This window comes from Petaurus breviceps, unplaced genomic scaffold (assembly GCF_028583685.1).
Source record: "Petaurus breviceps papuanus isolate PSGF00001 unplaced genomic scaffold, PetGlider_PUasm1.0 138, whole genome shotgun sequence".
NCBI lineage: Eukaryota > Metazoa > Chordata > Mammalia > Diprotodontia > Petauridae > Petaurus > Petaurus breviceps.
The window spans coordinates 23,146,930-23,171,122 of record NW_027185694.1 but is presented as its reverse complement, the minus strand read 5'-3'; the positions used below and the strand labels follow the sequence as shown (position 1 = coordinate 23,171,122).

The 24,193-nt window shown below is 38.8% G+C and overlaps 1 protein-coding gene across 1 annotated transcript in view; it reads right to left on the bottom strand.

Annotated features, from left to right (window-relative positions):
- Positions 1-987: 987 nt before the first annotated feature.
- RAB40C (RAB40C, member RAS oncogene family) overlaps positions 988-24,193 on the bottom strand; it is an 82,747-nt gene continuing 59,541 nt past the window's right edge. The window contains exons 5-7 of the mRNA XM_069108013.1: positions 7,656-7,733; positions 7,064-7,286; positions 988-4,512 (exon numbers count right to left, since the gene is read on the bottom strand). Coding sequence (XP_068964114.1) covers positions 4,232-4,512; positions 7,064-7,286; positions 7,656-7,733 — 582 coding nt within the window. The 3' untranslated portion in view covers positions 988-4,231. The remainder of the gene's footprint in view (positions 4,513-7,063; positions 7,287-7,655; positions 7,734-24,193) is intronic.

Genomic DNA, 24,193 nt, shown 5'->3' with positions numbered 1-24,193 from the left:
ACCATTGACAGGGCAAGAAAACAGGATCTCTCTTCCTGCTGCTGGCTGAGCACCTGCATTCACACCAGCTTTTGTTTAGATGGCTCACAGTGATCAGAGATCACAGGGCATTTTCAAAATTACCCCAGGCATCAGCCACTCCATCCTAGAAGAATGTTTATTTACTCTTTCTTGATCAAATTTCTACCCTTTTTAGATTCCCACTCTGCAGCTGCTATCGGATTTCCGGCACACACATACATCAGTGTGTGTCCCCCCCCTCCACGACCCAGGAGGGTATGGGAAGAAAAAAAATAATTAGAAAAAGGCTTACTAAACCTAGAGGAAAAGAAATGTTGGCCTTAGACTAGACAGGCTGGTAGATCAAAAAATCCACTCAACTTCTGTCTGGATCAGACCACACAATGGGTTCTAGTTAAGAGTAATCTGTCCTCTACTTCCACACTTAATACCTTCCTTCAAAACAAGCGTTTTCATTACTTCTTCAGCTGGAAGCACAGTGAGTCACACAAACGAAACTGGCTAGACTGCTTGTGGCAGGATTAGAACTTACCCCCCGGACCTCCCAGCTGAAGCCCAAGCCCTAACTGTGGACTTGGGAAAGTTTAGCGGCTCATAAACCACAAGAGGACTGGAGGAAAATAAATGTGAGTTTGAATGCTGCAGGGTAAGTAGAGGTCAGGACACAGCCAGAATGGCACATTCAATGATAGGGGACCCAAGAGAGGCCAGGGTGGTAGTCTGCATCCGTCAACAAAGCCCTTGAGGTCAATTAAGTGGCCACAAACCAGCTCTAACTCTGTAGCTCTGATTGTGAGACTCAGACGACCACCCAGGGAGAGGAATTAGAGATGGGGGGCCCTACAACTGGCACTCACTGGGAAATCCAAGGATTTTCACTCCCACTCTCTTCAACATGGGATTCAAAACACTTCAGAGTTACCTAGAGAAAAAGAATCACACCAATTCAAAATAATTTCTGTAAGCTTTTTGGTTGTTTAAAAACAAGGAGACTTTAATTTATATAAAACAAAACATGTATATCACAGCTGAATTACATTTACTGTACAAAGAAATAAAAAGTCAAATAGAACACAGGAATGGTACAAGTGTCAAAACAGCAGCTAAGAATAGTGTTGATATCATAAATGCCAAAACCATTCAATTCCTCAACCCCTTCCCCCCATGCCACCCCACTCCCAATCCCCAAGTCAACTATTTTGTTTGAAATTTCCAAAGAAAATAGATCCCATTTTGGCTAGGTGTCTGCAGGATCTTCCAGGTTTGACTTTTAGCATAGGAAAAAAAAAGCTAGGGAGGGGGTCAGAAATGGGAGAAAGAGGTTATAATGAGCCTAAACTACCATCTCATTTCCCTCTGCTGCTATAAAGGCAAGAAACCCAATCCCTGTCCCCACATATCAAACTACAATCAGTTAGTGGATGGGTGTTCCCCAAAATCATAGGATGATAACGACTCAGAATTCCCCAAGAGGCAGTGAGAGAATCTGTTCCAGAAAAGGCTCCCCAAGTCCAAAAACAATTAACTCCCATGGCTATTCCAATTCATTCATTAGTCCATGTTTCCCTCATAGTTGGTTTTGAAGATGATGATTGTCTTCTGCTCCACTGAATTTGATGAGTTGATGGCTACGGGATTCTTAAATATTGGCAGCCTTCATTTTCTAGGAAGGCCCAGTAGGAGACCATTTGCCCATAAATGCTAAGCATATTTTACTCTGCCCATGAATTGCATGGGTTTCTAAAAAGCAGTGGGACTTGATTTGGGAAATGCATGTTTGGGATTTGTTATGAAGCCTTTGCACAAAGAGAAAGGAGATGAAGATGCAACTAATATACTGAAGGATGTTCCTGGTCAGCTACCACCAGCTGTCTGTGGTTGCTGAGGGCAGTCTACGCTCTTGGAAAGGTAGGAGCAGCTGCTATTTGTGGCCACACCAACACTGAGTTGGGAAGAGGTAGAATACAGCACCGATGTGACTCAAGCCCAACACACCTCCCAGGCACAAATGTGGAAGAGACAGAACTCAGCAGGAAAGGCTTAAGAGCAGTGGGAGGAGCACAAGAATCAATCACAAGCCAAGGGCTGTGTCAAAACACAATCGGGTGGGACTTTTTTGCCACCAGTCTTTTGGTGACTGGGACACACATTTAGTTCTTAGAAGGCATCTTCAGTGGTCCTCAGGGACCAAACAAAAGAAGTTATTTCTGTGATGCTGTAAGATTATCTCCCAAATTCACCCACAGAATCTAATGAGTTGATGACAAATCTATTAAATGTTGAAAACGGGTGCTCTTAGTTCACAGTGCACCAGATTACCAAAAACTCAGATCGAGCTTGCCTGTACACCAATATCCAGGGCTCTGTGTAGATTTGAGTACTACTGAACTCTTCAATGATTCAGGACAATTTCAGGTGGTTGTCATGCTTATTCTATTTTCTGATTGGCAGCAGAGAAAAGCACTTTTTTTAAGGAAGGGGAATGATAAAAATATTAGGTTGGTTATGCTGAGGCTGTTGGGAAAATCAAGTCAATTTTATGCATAATTTACAAAAAAAAATGTGTGGTGAGCACATTTACAGTTATGAAGATGGACAGGGTCTACTTCTATATGTCGGATGGAGTCCAAGAGTCCAGAATCATGGATTCACGATCTTTGCAAAAGACTAAGGATAAAAGTAGCTCTACTACTCCTAGGTTTCCCTTAATCAAGTATTTAACAACTTGTGAATAGCTTTGGGCCTTTCATTCTGGAAAATGCTGGCACAAGTTTCATCTATTAAGCAACAAATATGAAGACAGCACTGCATTTAATGAGGGAATGATTTCCATGGCCAGTTTGGAGCAGCACATTTCCTGAAGCAAAAGAACATACTGGGTCATGGGAGCATGTGAGGAAAGTGTTAAAATAAAGATACACTGGAATAACCCCCAGATTTTTTCTCACTGTGAAACCTTTCAGTTTGGAGGCCTTCAGAAGCAGCAAGCGACATATGATGGGTGAAAGTTGAGAGGACGAAGCTGAGTCAATGGGACAGGGAAGTTGTAAACAGATGAAATCCAGAATGACTCCAGAATCGAGCCCTGTGCTTCTCTAAGCGCATGCCTCCCAGTTTCAAGCCACTGTGCTTTTACTCTCTTGCCATGCCCACATTACCCAATACTGCAAGACAGAGGTGAGGAGACCCACAGGAGCAAGTCGGTCCAGGTGTGTTCAGCACAGTTACCAAAAAGCAGGCAAGGATGTGCAAAGCAAAGCAAGTTCCCAATCAGCATTCCCCCCTCTTCCTACTGGCGTCTTCATTTAATCCACAACATTCTTCTTGTTTTCCCACTGGGGTGAAGTGTATTCAAAGAAAGAACATTTCAAGCTTTAACAGTAAATTCCTTATTACCTTTGTGGAAAGAGTACTCAAACATCAAAAATACTTGCTACTGCAAAACACCTGTATCAGTTCATAGCTTTCCTTAAAGTGATTTCATTTCCCCTTAGCAGATGCACTAGTAATAAGTGCAATGCTTTATCACATGGCTGCATAAAGGTTTCCCTGACTGCTTTTTAAAAATTTACCCAAAAAAGTGAGATATTATATATACTTCTATATAAATAAGTGAAAAAGGCAGGCAAAGCTTCCTTTAAAATCCTTAACAGCCAGCTCCCCAAGAGCTTTTTTTTTTTTTTTTTGGCAATAGCAGTACTATCCACCGCAAATTTGCCATACCCCCAAACCCTTTCAGTCTTGTTTTTTGTATTTTAAATCAAGGACCTCTATAGCACCGGCAATTCATTTATGAGTTTATGGGTTCATGCGGTAGCACAGGTTCCCCTCACCACACCCTATTGCCTCTCTAGTCTCCACTAATTCATTCCTTTTGAGACTAGCTAAATTGTTTTCCCTCCCAGCAAGCATACATATATTTTTTCCACCCCCTCTTTGTCTAAGTGAAGAGGAAATCCCAAAGCTTTCTGGGTAGGGTACAGGGTCCAAGTCTTCCCTGCCAATGACATGAGATCCAGCCAACCCAAGACTCCAAGCACACCATTAGGAACATTCCCTAAGTGAAATACCCTGGCAAGAGAGTAACCAAGGAATAACATTGGGATCCATTTTTTCTTTTTTCTTTTAAGAGAGTTGAATGTGCAAACATTTGTACATGGGTGGGTGGGTGGGTGTGGGTGTCTTTACGCTCACTGAGTTCTTCATTTTGCTAAGAGATCTTGCAATTGCTTCGTGAGCAGTTCTGTGGGGGGCTCTGTGGAGGACGGATGGATTTAGACCTCTTCAGGCTATTGCCTTTGCTGCTGCTCCCACCCCCACTACTAGCCAGGGAATATGAGCGTCCATGCATCATCACCGCATTCATCCCATTGGCCATGGAGAAGGATTTCAGGTGACTTTTGATGGTGACAGGCAGTGGAAGCTTGTCAATAAGATGGACTGGGGTACAGGAAACAATTGCTCGACAGCAGAGGTCCTGTAAACTGAACACTGAGGGAAAGCCAAAACAGAAAAGAAGGTAAATTTCTATTATTAGCAAGGATACATCTCTGGTACGTAGCAAAGATGTTTTTTCCTCTACAGCATTAGCAAAGGAATGATAAAATTATCTCATCAAAGGGAAAGAATTTTTGGACACCGAAAATGAAGTTAAAAGACCATTTGAATTTAACTGGTTTAATTAGGAGCAGTGGCAAAGTGAGAGCAACAAAGAAAGCAGAACAGAAATGGATAAAGGAACATACTACCACAGATTTGGAGCTAGAAAATGCCTTGGAGTTTCACTAGTCCAACCCATTTTTACAGATGAGGAAAACGGGGCCCAAAAGTGGTTAAATGTTTGCCCAACTTCACAAAGCAGTAAGTGGATTTCTAAGTTCTTTCCATTTCTAAAATATTTTTTATTATATATATATATATTATATATAATATATATATTATATATACCCAGTGGTAGAGCCAAGAGGTAAGTTCAGGCCCTTTGGCTCTAAATCTAGCTCCCGCCCCCAACTCCACTATCTTTTTTAGAGCTAGGACTTGAAACAAGATTTTCTGCATCTCAGACTAGTGTGCTTTATGCTATGACACGCTGCCAATGGAATATCCCTTCAGTCCACTTACTAAAAGGAAATGTTTATGAAAAGCAACAGGACAGCTTCAATTGTCCACTTGATGGCACCCCTCTCCTACTGGTCTGTCCAACAATAGACAGGAATAATGAAAATTATTCCTGGTTCTGGGAAGAGCTGAGGACATTTAAACACTGCTTTGCTGAAACAAGGGCTTTTTATCCCCCGAACCTGCAGTGTTTTCTGTAAACCAGGTTTCAGTCTTCTTATCTTATCATTTAGGAATTAGTCTATATAAAGGGATTGTAATACAATAGTGTTTTGTTTTGTATTTTTGCACCAAGCCACAATAGGTTCTAATATCTTTTTTCTAGATTTAAGAAGTAATTGCTTATTGGAAAAATATCAATCAAGCATTTTTTCTTGCATAAGATATAATTTTATGGCAACCCTCAATTCTAAGCTAATCAAATATTGTTTAGACTAAAGAAAACAGAAAATCTGTGTGCTGCCACCCAGAGGACAATGGGAATCCCTACTGGTGTCAAGCTAAAAAAGACTTCTAGGCTAGTACAATTGTGCAGCCTTCTTACAGTTTAGAAGGCCTTTAAGTGCATTGAACAAGCCATTCATTATGGGTAGTCCTTGAGTTTTACAGTAGCACATTTCTGGAAAGAGAATCACAAACATAAAAGAGAAATTGTTTTTCCACAGGAGCAGTGTCACATTCAGAGCTTGTGCCCTGACCTGATGTGCTTGGCCATCAAACAGCCACAGGACTTTCCAAGCTGGACGGCATCTTAGATTATCTAGTTCAACAATCTCTTTCTGTAGCTAAGGAAACTGAAGCCCAGAGAGGTTAAGTGACTTTCCTAAGGTCACACAGGTCTTTCTGACTCCAAATTCTTTTCACTACACCACTGAGATGTTAAAAAATATCACAAAAGTAAATGGGTAATTATAAATTTTTATAATTTTAGATAGCAAAATACATAAATATATTGTACAAATTGATGATACTCAAGGTGCCAATACTTACTATACATATGTTTACTGCACATAAGACTACAACTCTGCTAAAAATTTGATCTAAAAAGAATGTGCTCATTATAAATATACATCAATCATTCGATTTTGCTTTCTTAGAAATAAGAATGACTTTTGTGGGGCTCCCTTAATAATACATGGTGGGGAATAAGGTATGAATTACAGGGTCTATGTCTCTCAAAAAAGGAAGTGAAATTTTAATTGATGTCTTTTTTTGTCTTAACTTTTCTTGTTGTATGCAGAAACATTTGAAATTAGAGCACAGACCTTAGAAGTGTACTTAAAGTTAAGATCATTCTTTAAAAAAAAAAAATCTAAATGTTAGAAGCATTTATACTAAGGATCGTACTTATGAAAGGTTTGAAAAGTATAAGTCACTTCAATCAGGTCCACTTAGCCTCTTTAATTTGGTCTCTACTTCATTTTCTTTCACCTCAATGTCCCTTCCCTTCCCCTCCAATCAAGTGTAGCTAGGAAGGAGAAGAGAAGTTACAAAAGGGCAGCCTAAGGAGTCAATGTAGAAGGGTTCAAGAAGGGCAGTCCTTCTCCTTTTTCTGAGGAAGGTGAAGATACCATACGTAAGTCTGGATCTCAGATCTGCTTCTTTTTTCAAATTTAATGTTTTAAAAACACTTAACTGAAGAGATCTTTCTATATATTCCTACTATACATGAAAAGCCCCGTGAAGGAACAAGAATGGATGAAGAAGGGATGCAAAGTGAGGTGTGCACTAGACTAGTATCAGACAGTAACACAGCAAGGCAATTCCACAAAACTAGGCCATTGTTCAAACTGAAGAATGTGGTGATTTGTCAACTAGAGGTTTCTATAGTTAACCTCCCCTCTCTCAATACCTAAGCAAAGCACTCCCCCATTTTCAACCCTTATTTGTATGGTTAAACTAAAGTTCCCAAAGCTTTCCTTACCTCTGTTGGGCCTCCAGATCTTCTCCATGCCATGTCGCATGAGAACAATCCGGGAAAGTTCTGTGAAGGACTCAATCACATTGAAGTTGCACAGCGGGCTGACCTCAAAGAATGTCATGCAATTCTTTTCGGCATAGGAGCGGGCTTGCTCTGTTGGCACCTGACGCTTGAAGGCCAGGTGGAGCCTATTTCCCACCAATATTCGGGGAACACCAGGAGCATGCTGTAGGAAGAAGAGAAAATTCAGACCTGTGTCAGGCAAAGAAAGGACTTGGCACTGAGGCATAAAGAAGGGAAGGAGGTGGCTTCAGGGACAGTTTTACTACTAATGCAAAGCAAGGGTATTTTCCTGGCATTTTCATGTCTAACAGAAACTGAGAAAAATTTTTCTCTTCTCTGGTTCTCTGGTTTAGATGGGCTGTAGGAGAGAATAAAATAAACTGACATCTTAACAGGCTATCTAAGCCAGACAGCTCCAGTCACTGTTCTGCTTCATTAAGATTATGGTCACTGGAGGCCCTTTTCAAGTATTTTAGAAAAGTCTGAGGCTTTTCCTCATATGTTTCTGTATCCAAAAAACACATGTACTTACCTCATCAATTTCCTTTATCCAACGATCTATGCCATCAAAAGACCAGCGGTTTGTGATATCATACACTAGAAGAATTCCCTATAAGGGAAAAAAGAGGAGAGAAGATTCATAAATTCCTACTCTAGTCAGACTATTTATGTATTAATAAAGAAGCATTTACTTGGTACTTACTCAGACAGGAAAAAGAGATTCCCATGATCATTATAACCAAAGAAAAGGCCAAAAGTAGAATACTGTCAATACTCAATACACGCAATACTTATTTTTATTAATTAGTGGCTACATTGCTCAGCTAGAGGTGAGGGGCCTTATACTTATACTATCTTATATTTAATAGTAAAAAAACAAGACTGCCTATTTGATTACATGTTATATCTCCCTAGTAGTTTAAAATCCTTGAGGGCAGGGACCATTTCTTGTCTGCTTCCCAGTACCTTGCCCATAGTAGGTACTTAATAAATGTTTGTTAACTTAAACTGATACCCATGAAAACTACGAACTAAGCAAGGGAGGTAGTAGTATTATGCCCATTTTATAGGTGAGAAAAGACTTACAGAGGTGATTTTTCCAAGGTCACAAAGCCAGTAAATAGAAATTAGCCAGTTTCAGTGATTTTTCCTCTATATTATTTTACCTTTTTTCTTTACCCCAATAGAAGTGGATAAATCATCTGTGGCTCTAACTTATCTATACCAACATTCCTCTCTATTGACATATACAGACTATAAGCTTCTTGAAGGTAGGGGTTAATTTTTTTACTTTTTACCTCCAGCATCTAGCTTATAGTAGGCCCTTATTAAATGCTTGTTGATTGGCTGGCATGGAAATGGGTGAGGATGGGGACCGTAACTATATCTTCTACTATCATAACCAAATTTACACCTGAAAGAGTTGAGTCTCCCTTCTTTGCAGAGAGAGGGGAATATGGGTGAGGAATAGTGTATATACTGATAGCCTCAACTGATGTGCTGGCTTTGCTAAACTGCTTTTAGTTTCACTTTTTTATTCTTTGTCTTATATGAAGTGCTTGGTAAGTTACATAAAATTATGGAAATCCTAAGCTTATTGGAAATATCAAAAAGGTACCTTGTGCAGTCTATGTGGAGTTCTGTTGACTTGGTCTTAATTATAAAGAAACAAATTCAAGAAATAAAATTTACTGTTTAATGCATCAATAGATCAAACTTAGGCAGGACTGATCTTTTCCAAATTGTTTCTTATATTGAAAGCATTTATGTGAATATATGTTCACACACATACACATACATGGAAAATACAAAACAGGAAAAGGAGGGCATTAGCAGCACCTTCATGTTACATAGGTTTCCAAAGTGGGCGATACCACCCCCTGGTGGGCACTGGAAGGATCAAGCGGGGCAGTAGTAGTATGGAGTGCAATTGTGGATGTTGAATAAAAATAAGGGGGGGCAGTGGAAGCATAAGGAAAGAAGAGAAGAAAATTTTGAAAAACTGTACATGTTTCATATGTTGTATAACAGAGTTAAAGCCATAGTGATTACACTATTTTCCAAATAAACACACAAAATACAAGTTATAACCAAGCAGTGATCAAGTCTGCTGACAAGTCTTAACATGTAAGTGTTGGCAAGTGAGCATATCACACATTGTTGGGAAGCCCAGCATGCACTGGCAGGAATGTGTGTAATGACTTGTTTACAATAACAGTTACATAATGCAATGTTGTATCATCAAAATTTCAATGCAGGAAAAAATCCCTACAAATTCACAATAAATTATTAAATTTAAGATGTGTCAATTTAAAACATTTTGTGTCTTTCCGAAATGATGCAAATTTAAAAAAACTGTTAAAGAATTAAAGAAAGTAGATTTCTAGGGGGTGCTGAGCAATTTTTTTAAGGAGCAGTAGGACAAATAAGTTTGGGAACCTCTGATGTAGAAGGTGGTGCTTGAGCTATCTTGAAGGATGCCAGGAAGAAATGAGGCAGAAATCAGGAGGAGGTGTATTCCATGGCATATAGTAACAGTTTGGTGGTAGTGGACAGTGTTGGATTTTGAGCAGTAAGATCTGAGTTCAAATCTGTCCTCAGACATCGACTAGTTGTATGACCCTGTGCAATTTATTTAACCTCTGTTTGCCTCATCTGTAAAATAGGAATAATAATAGCACTTATTTTCCAGGGTTGCTAAGGATTACAAAAAGATAGCTAAGCAGCATTAAGGTTCTTTTTTTTTTTTTTGGAGGCAACCTGGATTAAGTGATTTGCCAGGGTCATACAGCTAGTAAATGTCTGAAGGTGGATTTGAACTCAGGTCCTCCTGACTCCAGGGCTGCTGCCCTATCTATCCACTGTGCTACATAACTACCCCAGCAATGAGGTCCTAATCAAGAATGAATTGTATAAATACTTTTGTATGTTCTCCTGACTTTTTTTTTCTTTTAAAGCAATTCTAGGTAGGGGAATGTGGATGGAGAGGAAGAGAAAGCTAATGAGGAGATAAGCCAGGGTTGGGATGTCATGGATAATAGCACAGCGGAATGTCAAAGGGGTAAGGGATTCTATTGTGTTAGTGAAGGCAATATTAAAATAGTTCATCACAGGGTCTAAGCTGGATAGGTAGATAAGTGAAGCAGGGTAGGGGCAATACGGAAAGGTCTAGGGTCTAAAGTTTAGATGAAGACAAAGAATTGGTACATTGGCTATGAGGAAATGATAGAGGTGGAAAGCAAGGTTTTAGGCAGAAAGGTAGAACTCTAACTTCAATAGTTTGTTCAGAAATTTTGGTTTCCAAGGTACCTTTCTGGCTCTAAATCGTATAAGCTAGAAGAATTCTGAGTGATATACTGGTGAGAGTAAAGATGAAGGTCAAAGGAACTAAGAGAATCATTTCAAGGTCAAGGTGTTCAGAAAGTCAAACCAATAGTGAAGATTGTATTGTAGAGGTCTAACCTCCTGGGTTTAATTCTACTGGAAGGAAAATTAATATTAGAGAGTCCAGAATTGTACCATAAATTTGTTAGCAAGAAAGCACACTAGATACATTTTTTTTTAAATGGAAACAAAACCAAATGCAGCTAAAAAGTATAAAGAAAGAAATACAAGCTTATCAACCACCACATGAAAAAATGCTCCCGATCACTAATAATGGATCCATAACCCTCTGTCAGAAAGTGGGTAGCTTACTTCACAAGGGTTTCTCTAAATCATAGCTAGTCATTCCACTGCTTAGAGTTCTAAAGTTTTTCCAAGTTTCTTTGCTTACAGTCTTGTAGTTACTATATAAATTATTCTCCTGGTTCCTTGCAACAAGTTTTACATGTTATTTCATTTGTTCTTCAGTTACTCTATGAGTTAAGTAGAACAGGCTTTCTCATTTTACAGATGAGAAAAATGAGGTTAGGATAACTTAAGTAGGGGCGGCTAGGTGGTGGCGCAGTGAATAGAGCACTGGCCCTGGAATCAGGAAGACCTGAGTTCAAATCCAGCCTCAGACACTTGACACACTTACTAGCTGTGTGACCTTGGGCAAGTCATTTAACCCCAAATGCCCTCCAAAAAGCAAAAAAAAAAGAAAAAGGCAAAAGCAAAAAAAAAAAAAGGGGAATGTAAGTGATTTGTCCATGGTTACACAGATAATAAGAGGTATGACTTAAAAAAATTGTTTTTCTGACTCTAAGTCTAGTATGCTCTTTCTACCATTGGTTCTGCTTCCCTATAGTCTCAGGGATTGCTTCTGTAACCTGAAGATGAAGAGAAAAGGATTTCTACCCCAAACTGAATTCAAACTTTAGTAAGACTCCATGATAGTTCTCTGGTTAGTGAAACAGCCTCCAAAAAAATGGAGTAGGCAAGAGGACATGGAAGATCATAAGATTTAGATCATTATACTTTTCTTTCTTTAATTCCAGCTTCACCTGGAACTTTCATTTGTACAGAAGAGAGAGAAAGACAATGTTATTCTTTAGCACCACCATCACCCTCCTCTAAAAATAAGGCTTATGTAATAGTTTCCTATTGTATTTGCTGGTTGTTTTGGTTTTTTCCCTTACCATTAACTTTTAAATCAATTGAAAACAAAACTCTCAATATAATGCATGTTTCAAAGTCAATAGCAATAATAAATATAACAAAAAACTTTATTCATCATTAGTGATCAAAAAGCACACTCAGAATTATAAAATTTTAAAGCTGGAAGAGGTTACTTAGTCCAAATATTTCTTTTTATAAATGAGGAAACTGAAGCTTACAAGAAGGGGAAGCACTGCTCAGGATCACATAGCAATTTACTGGCTGTCTTAGTCCAGAGCTCTTTTTGCCATATCATGGACACTGGTATCATTTACAGAATATATTTCTATATGAAAAACAGCCAAGATAAATTGTCCTTAGAGACAGGGACTTATACCTCTCTATATTCTCAATTCCTAGAACAAATACCTTGAGCATCATAGATGACATGTATTTCATGATGATGATATATTTATGTATTTATGATGATATATATTTATGATGATATATGATGAAGGCTATTTGAGCTCTTTTTATTTTTAGGTTTTGGTCAGTTTAGACTTATGTCAGTTGGGGCACTCTACATGCTTTAATACCAATTCCAAAATGGGTTAGCACAACCACTCTGCAAACCAGCTGCAAGTTCTTGGTAGCTTGGTGCACACATTGAAGTCTGCCCCCAGGCGCACTCTGGGGATATTTATGCAGAGGTGTTCCTGGGGTTTTCAAACTAGAAACTTAGAGAACAGGATGTCAGTCACTTGGGGAGCACTTTACTGTGAAGCCTCCCAACAGTTCAGAGGACTGAGATTTGCTACGGGGACTTTTCTGCTATATCCCTCAGAGACCAATTACTCACAATTTTAGAGCTTTGGGATATTTCCATTCTGCCACGGTATCATGTTCACTTCTCTCTTTCTACGCCCGAAATATCTGAACATTTACACTGTCTCAGGAATAATTTTCTGTGAAACCAGCAATGCTAACTAGAAAAGAGTCATCTATAGTCAGTGAAAACAGATGAACAAGTTCTTTATTATATACAGTTCAAGGAATGGTTTAGGAGCAGAAAAATAGATATATGTTACAATTTTCTCCCATCCCATAATTCTACTTTGAAAACAGAATTCAAGAAACAGAAATCAGAGTAAAAATTCATGCTATTTTTTCCACAACTCCATTCAATATACATATAGTTTTAAAATTGCCATCTACTTAACTTCTCTATTAACAAGGATGGCAAAAGGAGAAAGTGTAGCTCACTATATGTTTTCAAAAAATGACTTTTTTTTTCCTTTTGGAAAAGATAATCTTATACTCCCTTCCACTTAGAAGTTTTCTCCAAATCCTGGGAAGTTTATATCTATTCCCTGAGGTTCTGATAAAATATAAGAGAATGGACATAAATCTACCACTTTAGGTTCCTCTTCTATTGCTATCACCAAACCATTAACTCAGTACAGACTAACAACATGTACAGGTCACATTTAGAAGGGGCCTATCCAAAACCAGTTAGTTGGTTACAGAAACATTGTTGCCTGAAGGGGGTTGGGGGGTGGGACGGGACCCTTTTGGCCCAAACATTGAAGATGTTGGAAAAAGCAGCACAACTGGGCTGGTTAGCTCCTTCAAGCACCTCTCATATATACCAGGTGCATTCTAAAGTCATCTCTATGTTTCTAGTGCCTACTTCTTAACTAAAGCACTTTATCTGCTTTCGCCCTCCCTTCAGCAATCTTTAAGATAAACATAAGATCAGGCATTAGAAGATTCCTGGTGGCAGACTTTGCCACAATAATCTGGCAGTTATTTGGTAATGCTAGTTCCTACCTATAACACTGATCTTAATTCCTTAACCCAAGTTGGTTGGTTGTTGTCCTTTGTTCTTGAAAAGGACCAAAATGACCTCACTATATGCTAGAGTCAAGTTTCAGTGTGTCTGACTGCTGTGTATTAAAGCCAACAAGCCTCATTTTACCAAGCATTACAGTTCTTAGTGCCATTGAGCTTTCAAGCAGAATCATTTGTAAACAAAGAAAAGGCGATAGTTAAAAGATGTGAATATTAGTCAGAATTTGTCAATAATACACGGTCGGATTATAGATTTCTCGATATTCCCAAGGAATAATCTGAAGATTCTATGGTTAATAAATTTCCAGAAAAATTTTGTCATCAGAAGAAACCTACTAAGCACTCTAAAAACAAGATATTCATCCATCTATGCAACTAATTCATTTATATTTTCTTTAATTATGCTCTCATGTTTTCAATAACTAACATGGCATTGTTAATAATTCCAAAATAGCACAACTAAACAGAAGCATTATTGGTTCTTTTAATTATTCATTATAATAAGTGTGGGGAGGTTATTTTCTGAACTCTTGATATTTCCCCCCAATGAACAGTAATTTGTTTTCCTTCTTTTTCACCCCCTCTACCCTTCCCCATTAAAATAATAACAATGACAACAACAAAGGAAAACAAACCCTTGTAACTAATATTCAAGGTCAAGAAAAACAAATTCCTGTACTGTCCATATCTAAAGGTGTATGTCTCATTCTGCATGTTAAGCTCAGAGAGAATCTTAATCTCCAAATAACTCTTTCCATTCTAGCCCACGGTTGTAATGGAGGCAGTAGAAATAGCACCAACAAATCCCAAGAGCAGCTGAACCAGGCTATGTATAGACAGGCCAAAGGGGAGGGTCTTTGCTAGAGGCAATAGTAGAAGTCATTTTTGTATATCTCCATTCCTCCCACATGAACTTTCCTTTGTAACAAAGGGAAATGAAAATCAGTTAAGCAAAACCAATGGACACAATGCCCATATCTGACAATTTAAAGTAAATTTCATACCCACAGGCCCCTTAACTCTCCACTGAAAGGAGGATGGTGTGTAAGACAACCTAACTTTCAAGAATGCTGAGATTGATTCAAGCTAACCAAAAAGGGAGGGAAAAAATATTAAATGTTTAGAAAAGGTCAGGGACACCAAATGCTTGGAAAAATTAACTGAGTAAGAAGACAAAGGAGAAAATAATATTAACTACTAACTCACAGGGCTACTTTCTCACTTCTACAAAATTTTATAAGAACAATCTACACATACATTAAGGGCATTAAATATTGATGAAAGTATAAAAAGAGAATAGGTTATCAAGTGGTATATGTGCTCTTTGGACAGAATATACAAGAGTACCACCAATATTGAAGATTTATTCTATAGGGTGTCAGTTATTACAGAAAATTTTTTCTTTAGCCTCCAATAGAATCGCAGAATCTTAGAATGGAAGTTGGAAGGGATTTCAGGGTAACCTAGTGCTAACTGTATTTAAATAAGAATGTCTTCTACATTATACCTGACAAGGGATCATCAGGACTTTGCTTAGTTTCCTAAGAGAAGGAACCCACTACCTTGAGGAAGCCCACTCTACCCTTAGACAGGTATCTCCAATAGGAATTTTTTGACTCATTCAATCCTAAATGTACCTCTTTGCAGGGACCAAGCAGAGTGAGCCCCTCTTCCACTGGATAACTCTTTAAATACTTGAAGACGGCTGTATTGTTTTCCCAGTCTTCTCCTTTCTACTTTGTTCTGGTTCTCATCTCTGGGGTTAAGCCTCTTCCACTGGACAATCCTTCAAGTACGTGAAGACAGCTCTATTGTCTCCCCAAAGTCTTTCTTTTTCAAGACCACATATCTTTATAGTCACACAAATGACTGAAAAGTATATAAAATACAAGATCTCACTGTGCTCATTCTTTTTTTTTTGGAAGGCAACTGGGATTAAGTGACTTGCCCAAGGTCACATGGCTAGTGTGTGTGTATGTGTGTGTGTGTGTGTGTGTGTGTGTGTGTGTGTGTTGAATGCCTGAGGCCGGAGCCGAACCCAGGTCCTCCTGACTCCAGGGCCAGTGCTCTATTCACTGCGCCACCTAGCCGCCCCTCATTGTGCTCATTCTTTATTGAACACAAGAAAGCAACTGATTCAGTAGAGCAAAAAGTAGCATTAGTACCCTCTCCTCCAACAAAGTGTTGCATATCCTGTTACAAGCAGGTAGTCTTATGTCACTGCTGTAGCTTTTACCTTATGATTTGGGGTGCCACTGATATATAAATTTCTGCCTATAGAAGGCCAAGTTCTTAGCATGCCTGTTAAAAATTCAACAATTTTTCTTTCTCTCTTAAACGTTTCCAAGAAGCCTTGCTATGCAGATTTTATCACCACTTCAATTCTCCCAAGAAAATTTTTTTTCTTTTTTTTTTGAGGGTCATACATTGGCATTTATTATTTGAGTTGAAGAACAGGTTATGAGGGGGTTGGGGGGCAAGGGAGGAAACAGTAAGTTAAGAGCCTCTCATCTGTGTCTGCTCTAGACAGGGTTGATCCTGATTTCTGAGCCTTGGTCCAGGGCACACAAGGAGGCACACGCTAAGATGAGGTTCCAGGGGTACAGATTGAGGAAAACAGCGCAGGGTGGTCAGAGTTACAGCCAGAAGTGTGGGCTGGGGTTCTCCTTGGATCAGCAGCACCGCTTCCTTTTAGGAACTGAAGTCCCATCCCACATATTTCTTATAAAACATTCTTGTAGTTTAAGTCTTTGTGCTAAAGAATTCTTTCATCACCTCTAACTTCTGGTACTTTGCTTTTAGTTTCTTTGAATATGCATCCAACTTGTAAGCTGCCTGCTCAAGAGTGGCTACTAAAGTGATCTGATCCAGATAAGGCTGAAGTGCTGCATATTTATAGTTTAAGTAAGTCCTTTAGGTTTCTACTTGTGTTTACTGCAATATCTTTCATTTCTGGATACTTCAGGCTAGTCAGTTAGCTCATATTTTCCAGAAGTTTATACTCTTCACTGGTGGCTGTCAGCTCACCCATCAGGTACATGGCCATTTTGGAGAACATGTCCTGGCACAGCCCCATGATGTCCGCCTTGGCTGGCTCCGTGGCCTCCTCGGCCATCTCCACCAAGGCATCGTCAAGGCTGGGGAAGGGAGGAAGGAGAAAGGGTGAGGGTGGGGGAGGAGGGAGGGGAAAGGGGAGAAAAGGGAAAGGGTGAGCAGTCAGAGAGGGAGATAAGGGGAGGGGGAGGATAATTTCTTCAAGGTATTTCTTGCAAAACTGGAAGTAACTGCCAAGTACAGGTTTCCAAATAATAGCCACTTATGCTGCTGAAAGTGTTGAATATGAGGCAAGGCAAGGCAAAATTATTCAAAAGACTAAAGATGAATTCAGAAAGCCTGCCTGCAGCCTCTGTCTTGTACACCCATGCCCTATCAGCACTCTCCAAACCTTTAAGACTAGAATAAAGGTGAGACTTCTACTGATAAAGCAGATCAAAAGCAAGGTTCTTTTCTCTTTATAAGAGTAACCTAATTTCAAATGGCATTGCTACCAAAGATCTACTACTTCCTTTTCTCTAAAGAAGTAAGAGCTCACTACTGGTGTGCACACATGAAGACTCTACACAGGCATGGGAGGAACACACAGTGATGGGGTTCAGCATCCATTCTCATCACCTATTATCATATATATATATATATAGATAGATAAATAGTACATATAGATATAGAGTATATATCCACTATAAATATCCACTATTAAATTTCACCTAGACACATAGGTTATATGTTGAGCCATGCCTTCACTTTTTAGTGGCATGTTTGTAACTACATAATGATTCCCTTAGAGAGTACCTGCTTATAAGTATGTGTCACAATAAAAAGGATTCCTTGAAATATCTAAAAACAGAGATAACTTGCTTGAAAGGTCTCTGAATATTGGTATCAAGTGAGGCACAAGGAAACACAGCTTTCCAAAGGTCTTTACCTTTTCATGGATGATAGTCAATGCAGATTCCAAACTGAAGATTCCAAAATGTTCCTATTTGCTGAAAACACTATATAATTCTATCAAGCCAAAGAACGCTACAGATCTTCCTTAATGAAACCTATAATTACTCAAGGAAAGTGGTCCTAACTATCCACAAAGAAAAAAGACAACAAGTAGATAAAAATACCTGTTGCCCAGGTAATGTTTCATCTTAGACAGACACTGATGTCGGATGATGAACCGAATCCAGAAATGAAGAAAAGGAAGACAGTGAGTTGTACTTTTAAGATTTCTCCCTGAAATAAAAGTGAATCTTTTAAACATAAATATTCTTGTGGTGATACTATATGGCTGAGAGTAGTGTCTCTGAAGAATTGCAGTTTCAGGTCAACACCAAAACAACTGAGAGGTGCACAGCAGGCATGAACAGACCATAAAATAATATTAATGAATGACTTCACAGGAGAAGCAGCATAAGGGTTATCCCAGAAAAATATCTGCTTGGAAAAGGAGAGCTAGCCATATTGGAAAGTAAGGCATAACTGATGGAAAGCCTGAATGTTCCAGTGGTTTCATACTCTGTGAAGAGAACTAGAAGAAGGCTCTTAAGCATACATAGATTCCCTGTAAGTGATTTACAGGAGAACATGGACAAGAATTATTCAGGATAAGGTGGTGTAGCTGGAGTGTAATCTGCATTGCTGGAAGCAGAAGCCACACTGACAAGATTATAGAAGCACTGAAGTACCATCAAAATGTTTCTATCCTGCCCACTCCTTTGGTTAAGATGCTAAAAGGTAACTCAAACTTAACATGTCCAAAACAAAACTCCTTATTGTGCATTCTCCCCAAACCCTCCCCTCTTCTGAACTTCCCTGGTTTTGCCAAGGGTACCACTATCCTCCTGATCAACCAAGTTCATGATCTCAGAGTCATCTTACACTCTTTGTTCTACTTAATTCACATGACATATCTAATACATTCGCAAATCTTGCTGCTTCTATCTTCACAGTATCTCTTGCATATCTCTTCTCTCCACTCTACATGAAGCCTTCATTACCTCTTGCCTAGACCTAGACCATCAAATGCATCGGCATTTAATCCAATCCATCTCCCATACATAGTTGCCATTGTGATTTTTCTGAAGAGTAAAGGTGTGACCCTTTTCAACGAGCTACAGTGGCCCTCTATTACTTCTAGGATCAAATAGGATTGTCATTTAAAGTTCTTCATAATTTGGCTCTTCCTTTCCAGTCTTCTTATACTTTACTCCATTTGCTGCCCTCTATAATTCAGTTATAATAGCCTATTTATAGATCCTTGAACACAAGAGTTCATTTTTGTTGTGGTTGTCCCCATGTCTGGAATGCTGTGCCCCTTCACCTTGATCTCTTAGTTTCCCTGGCTTTTTTTTGTTTGTTTTTTTTGGGGGGAAGGTAGGGCAATTGAGGTTAAATGACTTGCCCAAGGTGTCTGTGGTCGAATTTGAACTCAGGTCCTTCTAACTCCAGGGCCGGTTCTCTATTCACTGTGCCAACTAGCCACCCCGTTCCCTGGCTTTTTTCAAGATTTGGCTCAAATTCTACTTTATACAAGAGGTCTTTCCAGGTTCCCCCAGTTGCTAATGCCCTCCCCTCTGAGATTATCTTCCATCTACTCTCTATATGTCTCGTATACATCTAGTATTTACATGTTATCTTCCCCATAACAATATAAGTTCTGTGAGGACAGGAACTATTTTTGTCTTTCTTTGTATTCCTAGTGCTTACCACAATGCTTGCCACATAGTAAGCACTTTATAAAGGAGAATTGAGGTTTTCTCAAATCCATAGTCCTTTCCACTAAACCAGAATTTACAAGGAGTCTGCAGCAACATAAGACCTGAAGAAATATAATTTTTTATTAATGCCTTTTGTTATTACATTACATTACATCCATTTTCAAATCTATTTCCCCTTCCCAACAGAGCTAGCTTCCCGTTGTAACCAAGATTAAAACAAAACAACCAACTAGCACTGGCCTCATAATCGTATATGCCATTTTCCATATCTATAGGTCCCTACTGCTGTTGAAACTTAACGATAAAATAAATTAGGAAAGACAGGTTATTTGGCATCTAATGGGATATGATGTTAAATAATATCTGTCATAACCACTTCACTGGAGTTGTTGAAAACGTTCTTGTAAACTTCTTCATAACCCAGTCCCTTCTTATCTTTATAGTCCTCTTATACTTTATTTTACTCCTTGAACTATACAAACCAGCCACACTGGCCTACTGTCTGATTTGTACATATGAGCTTTTGCACTAGCTGACGCCACAGAATCTGGAATGTCCATGTTCCTCACCTCTGCCTCTTGGAATCCCTCATTTTCTTCAAGCATCACTATAAGGGGCACTTCCTTCATGAAGCTTCTCCTGGTTCTTCCTCCCACCTCAGATACTAGGTCACCTCTTCCCAAAACTAACATATTCATTTTTTATATATTCTTAATATAAATTTCTCGAGGGCAGGGGTTATTTCATTTTTATTTTTGTATTTCTAAGTACTGAGTAAAATGCACCACCTGTAACAGCACTTAATAAATGCTGGCTGATTTGTAAACTGTGAAATTAATCTAGATGTATTATTGTTATTCTTATTATTAGTTTGTTTTTAAAAGTTTTATGAAGAAACATAGGGAGGATTTTCTTAGCAACTCAGATCTTAAAAAAACATAAGACACCCGAATACTTTTTCTGGTTACTTTTCCATGACTTAAAAATGACCTCAGGACAAAGTTTACTTTGAGAGAAAAAAAGGAATAAGTTAAAATAATAATGCCCAACGGATAAAGCAGTCCATTTTCCCAATATACCTAATCTAGAGGCTTCTAATAAGATAATTAAAATTTCTCAGAACACAGGTGGAGGTTAGGTCTAAGGCTAAACAGAGTCTGAATGCCAGTTGCTTCTTACTGCCTGATGTCTCTTTCCCCAAATTTAATCAATTGAGTCCAGTAGCCTACATAATAAACAAGTCCTCCATGGACATAAAATTTTCTAGGGACTTTTGCCATTGGTTACAGAGGTGTATCTGGTACTTCAAAGCAAAAGAAAAAAAACAAGCATAAACTTCCCAAATTAAAAAATCAATCCTCTCTTATAGCCTTAATTTAGGCATCTATTTTGTGGTATATTGGAGTCAAAGGACCTTAGAGGCCATCAAGTCCACTCACCTCATTTTACAAATTAGAAAACTGAGGCTGAGATAGTTTAAATGAATTGCCCAGGGTCATACACCTAATAAGTATCTAAGGGCCACATTTGGACCCAGATCTTGCTGACATCAAGTCTAGTACTCATCCACTTTAAGATGGTACATCTCAAAAGCAGCGTCTCCCCATTTTGGCTTTGCCACTTAATAGTTGGAAGGATCTTGGAAACATAACTTCATCTCTTAAAAGTCTATATCCTCAACTATAAAATGAAGATGATAATAACTAACTCAGGATTTTTGTGAGGATAAGATAACATGATATACATATAAAGAGTTGTACAAACTTTAAAGTGAATATCAACTAGTATCATTACTAGGTGGTATACTTAATGAGTACACAGATATCAATTCAACAAGCATTAGGGGAGATATAATAGACAAATGCATGAGAGGTACAAAGAAAGTACAAGAGGGAGGGAAGACACAGGGGGCTTTTGTGGAGAAGGCAGAGTTTGGGGTTGGGTTTTTTAAAATGGGTAAGAATTCAAAAGAAGGAAAGAAAAGAATACATTGTGACACCCAGAAGAGCATATGAAAAGGCAGGGATGGAGCCAAATGTGGGATGGGAGCAAGCACTGAGGACTGAGGGTAGTACAGTTTGGCTGGAGTATAGAATGCATGGAAGGGAGTCTTATGTAAAAAGTGTGGAGTACCTTAAATGCCATTCTGAACTTTATTCAAGCAATAGGGAGCCAATGAATGTTTTTTTCAATGTAATGATAAGACCACATATATAAGGAATATTACGATAGCAATGTGATATGAAGAACAGAAATGAAAAGAGTTGTTAGGTTTATTGTTCAGAAAAAGTGAGAATGAGGGTTATAATTGGGTGGCATCAGTGAGGAGAGAAAAGGAACACATTTAAAAATCAGAGAATCTAAGAAACAAAAAGGCCTTGGCTGTTATCTAGTCCAATCTTGGTAATAAGGGGTCTCGTCTACAATAATGTTAACATCAAATTCTGTTTGAAGAATCTCCAATACAGGGGAACCCATACCTCTCAAGGTGGCCAATCCTCCTTATGGCCTGTCCTAATTTCTAGGAAGCTTCCCTTCCCATTTCTATTGAGCTAAACTCTGCTGCTAGGTAACTCCCATTAAGTACTGTTAGTTCCCTCTGGAGTGAAGCAGAGCAATCAATCAGAAGTTTATTTAGCACCTGCACTCTACAAGGTTCTGCGAAAAAAAGGAAAGAAAAGGAAAGGAAAAAAAAGACTTTTTTCTCTTAAAGAGCTTATATTCTATTAGAGAAACAAGTCTAATCACTCTTCCCTCTGACAGCCCTTCAAACCCCTGAAGACTATGTTGTATCCCCTAAGTTACTCCTTTTCCAGACTTAACTCTAACCCTAAATATTCCCAGCTCCTGCATATGATACTTGTATGACAGACGACTCCAGGTTATCTACATCCTTCCTAAAATGTGTTGTCTGGAATTGAACCTAACACCCCAAGTGAAATCTGATCAGGGCAGACTACAACAGCATTATATCACTACCCACATTCCAGACACAGCTGGATATATTTCAAACAGAATCGAAAGAACTTGGTGACTGATTATAAGCAAAGAGGAAAAAGTACAGGATGACACCAAGAATTAGTACATGAGAGACCAGGTGAATGGTGTCATCATTGATAGAAAGAGGGAAGTCAAAAAGAGATTAAAAAAAAAAAGGCTTGCAACAGTTATACTTGTTCCTCCCTTTCTCTTCTCACTGTATCCTAGAACAGGCCTTTACTACTACCTTCCTAAATTATGGCAATAGACTTGAGTCAAGTGCTCTGCCATTATACCACAATACCCTAAACACACAAATCAGTCAACAAGTCAGTCAGTAATTATGCATTTATTAAGTTAGGTACTGTGCTAAATGTTGAAGATATAAAGAAAGGCCCAAATATGGTCCTACTCTCAAGAAGCTCACATTCTAATGGGCAAAACAATATGCAAGTAATTATTTACCATAAAATACATCAGAAAGAAGGTAGAAGGAGTAAGGGGATGGGGAAAGGCTTCGAACAAAAGGTGGGGTTTTTATCCGAGTCTTGAAGGAAACGAGAAGGCAGTGAGGAAGGAAAGTGGAGGTAAGAAAAGAAAGCATGCTGTGCATAGGGGACAACCAGGGCAAATTCATGGAGTCAGGAGATGAGTGTCCTGTATGAGTAATAGCAAATAGGCCAGTGTAGCTGGACTGCAAAGTACACAGAGATCTTTTCTCAGTCCTCACCCTTTTCAACCTATCTGCTGCAACTGACACTGCTGACCATCCTGTCACCTCCTGGATAGTCTCTTTTCTCTGGGTTTTTGTGACACTATTCTCTCCTGGTTCACCTCCTACCTGACTATTCCTTTTCAATCTCCTCTGCTGGCTCATCATCTACATCACACCTCCAAACTATGGATATGTACCCCAGGTTCTGTCCTGGGCCCACTTCTCTTCTCCTTTTTGTATTCTCTCTCTTGGCAAGCACATCACCTTCCATGTGTTTATATTTTATCTATATACAGATGACTCCCAGATCTACATATCCAACCCCAGTCTCTCCATTCAAGATTCACTCTCATATCACCAATTATCTATTGGATGTTTCAAACTAGATGCCATGAAGATATCTTTTTGTTTAAATTTTTTTTCAATTAACAGAAATTTATTGTTTCACCTTCACCTTCCCACCTAACCCACCCATTTAAAAAGAAAAATACTACCCTTGTAACAAACATGCATAGTCTACCCAAAGGGCTATAAAACTGTGCATACCCTTTGACCCAGCAATACCACTTCTAGGTCTGTATCCCAAAGAGATCCTAAAAATGAGAAAAGGACCCACATGTACAAAAATATTTATAGCAGCTCTTTTTGTGGTGGCCAAGAATTGGAAATTGAGGGGATGCCCATCAATTGGGGAATGGCTGAACAAGTAATGGTGTATGAATATTATGGAATACTACTGTTCCATAAGAGTAGTTCCATAAGTGAGTAGGCAGACTGCAAAAAAACCTGGAAAGACTTATATGAATGGATGCTGAGTGAAGCAAACAGAAGCCACAGAACATTGTACACAGTAACAGCCACATTGCTTGATGACTGACTTAAATCTTCTCAGGGATGCAAAGACCTAAGACAACTCCAAAAGACTCATGACAGAAAATGCCATCCATATCCAGAGGAAGAATTATGGAGTCTAAATGTAGACTAAAGCATACTATTTGATCTCTCTTTTTATGTTTTTTTCTCATGGTTCCTCTCATTGGTTCTAATTCTTCTATACAACATCACTAATGTGAAAATATGTCTAATAAGAATGTTTTTGGGTTTTATTTTTGCCCTTTTTTTGGAGGAGGGAAGGTGGGGCAATTGGGGTTAAGTGACTTGCCCAAGGTCACACAGCTATTAAGTGTTAAGTGTCTGAGGCCGGATTTGAACTCAGGCCCTCCTGACTCCAGAGTTGGT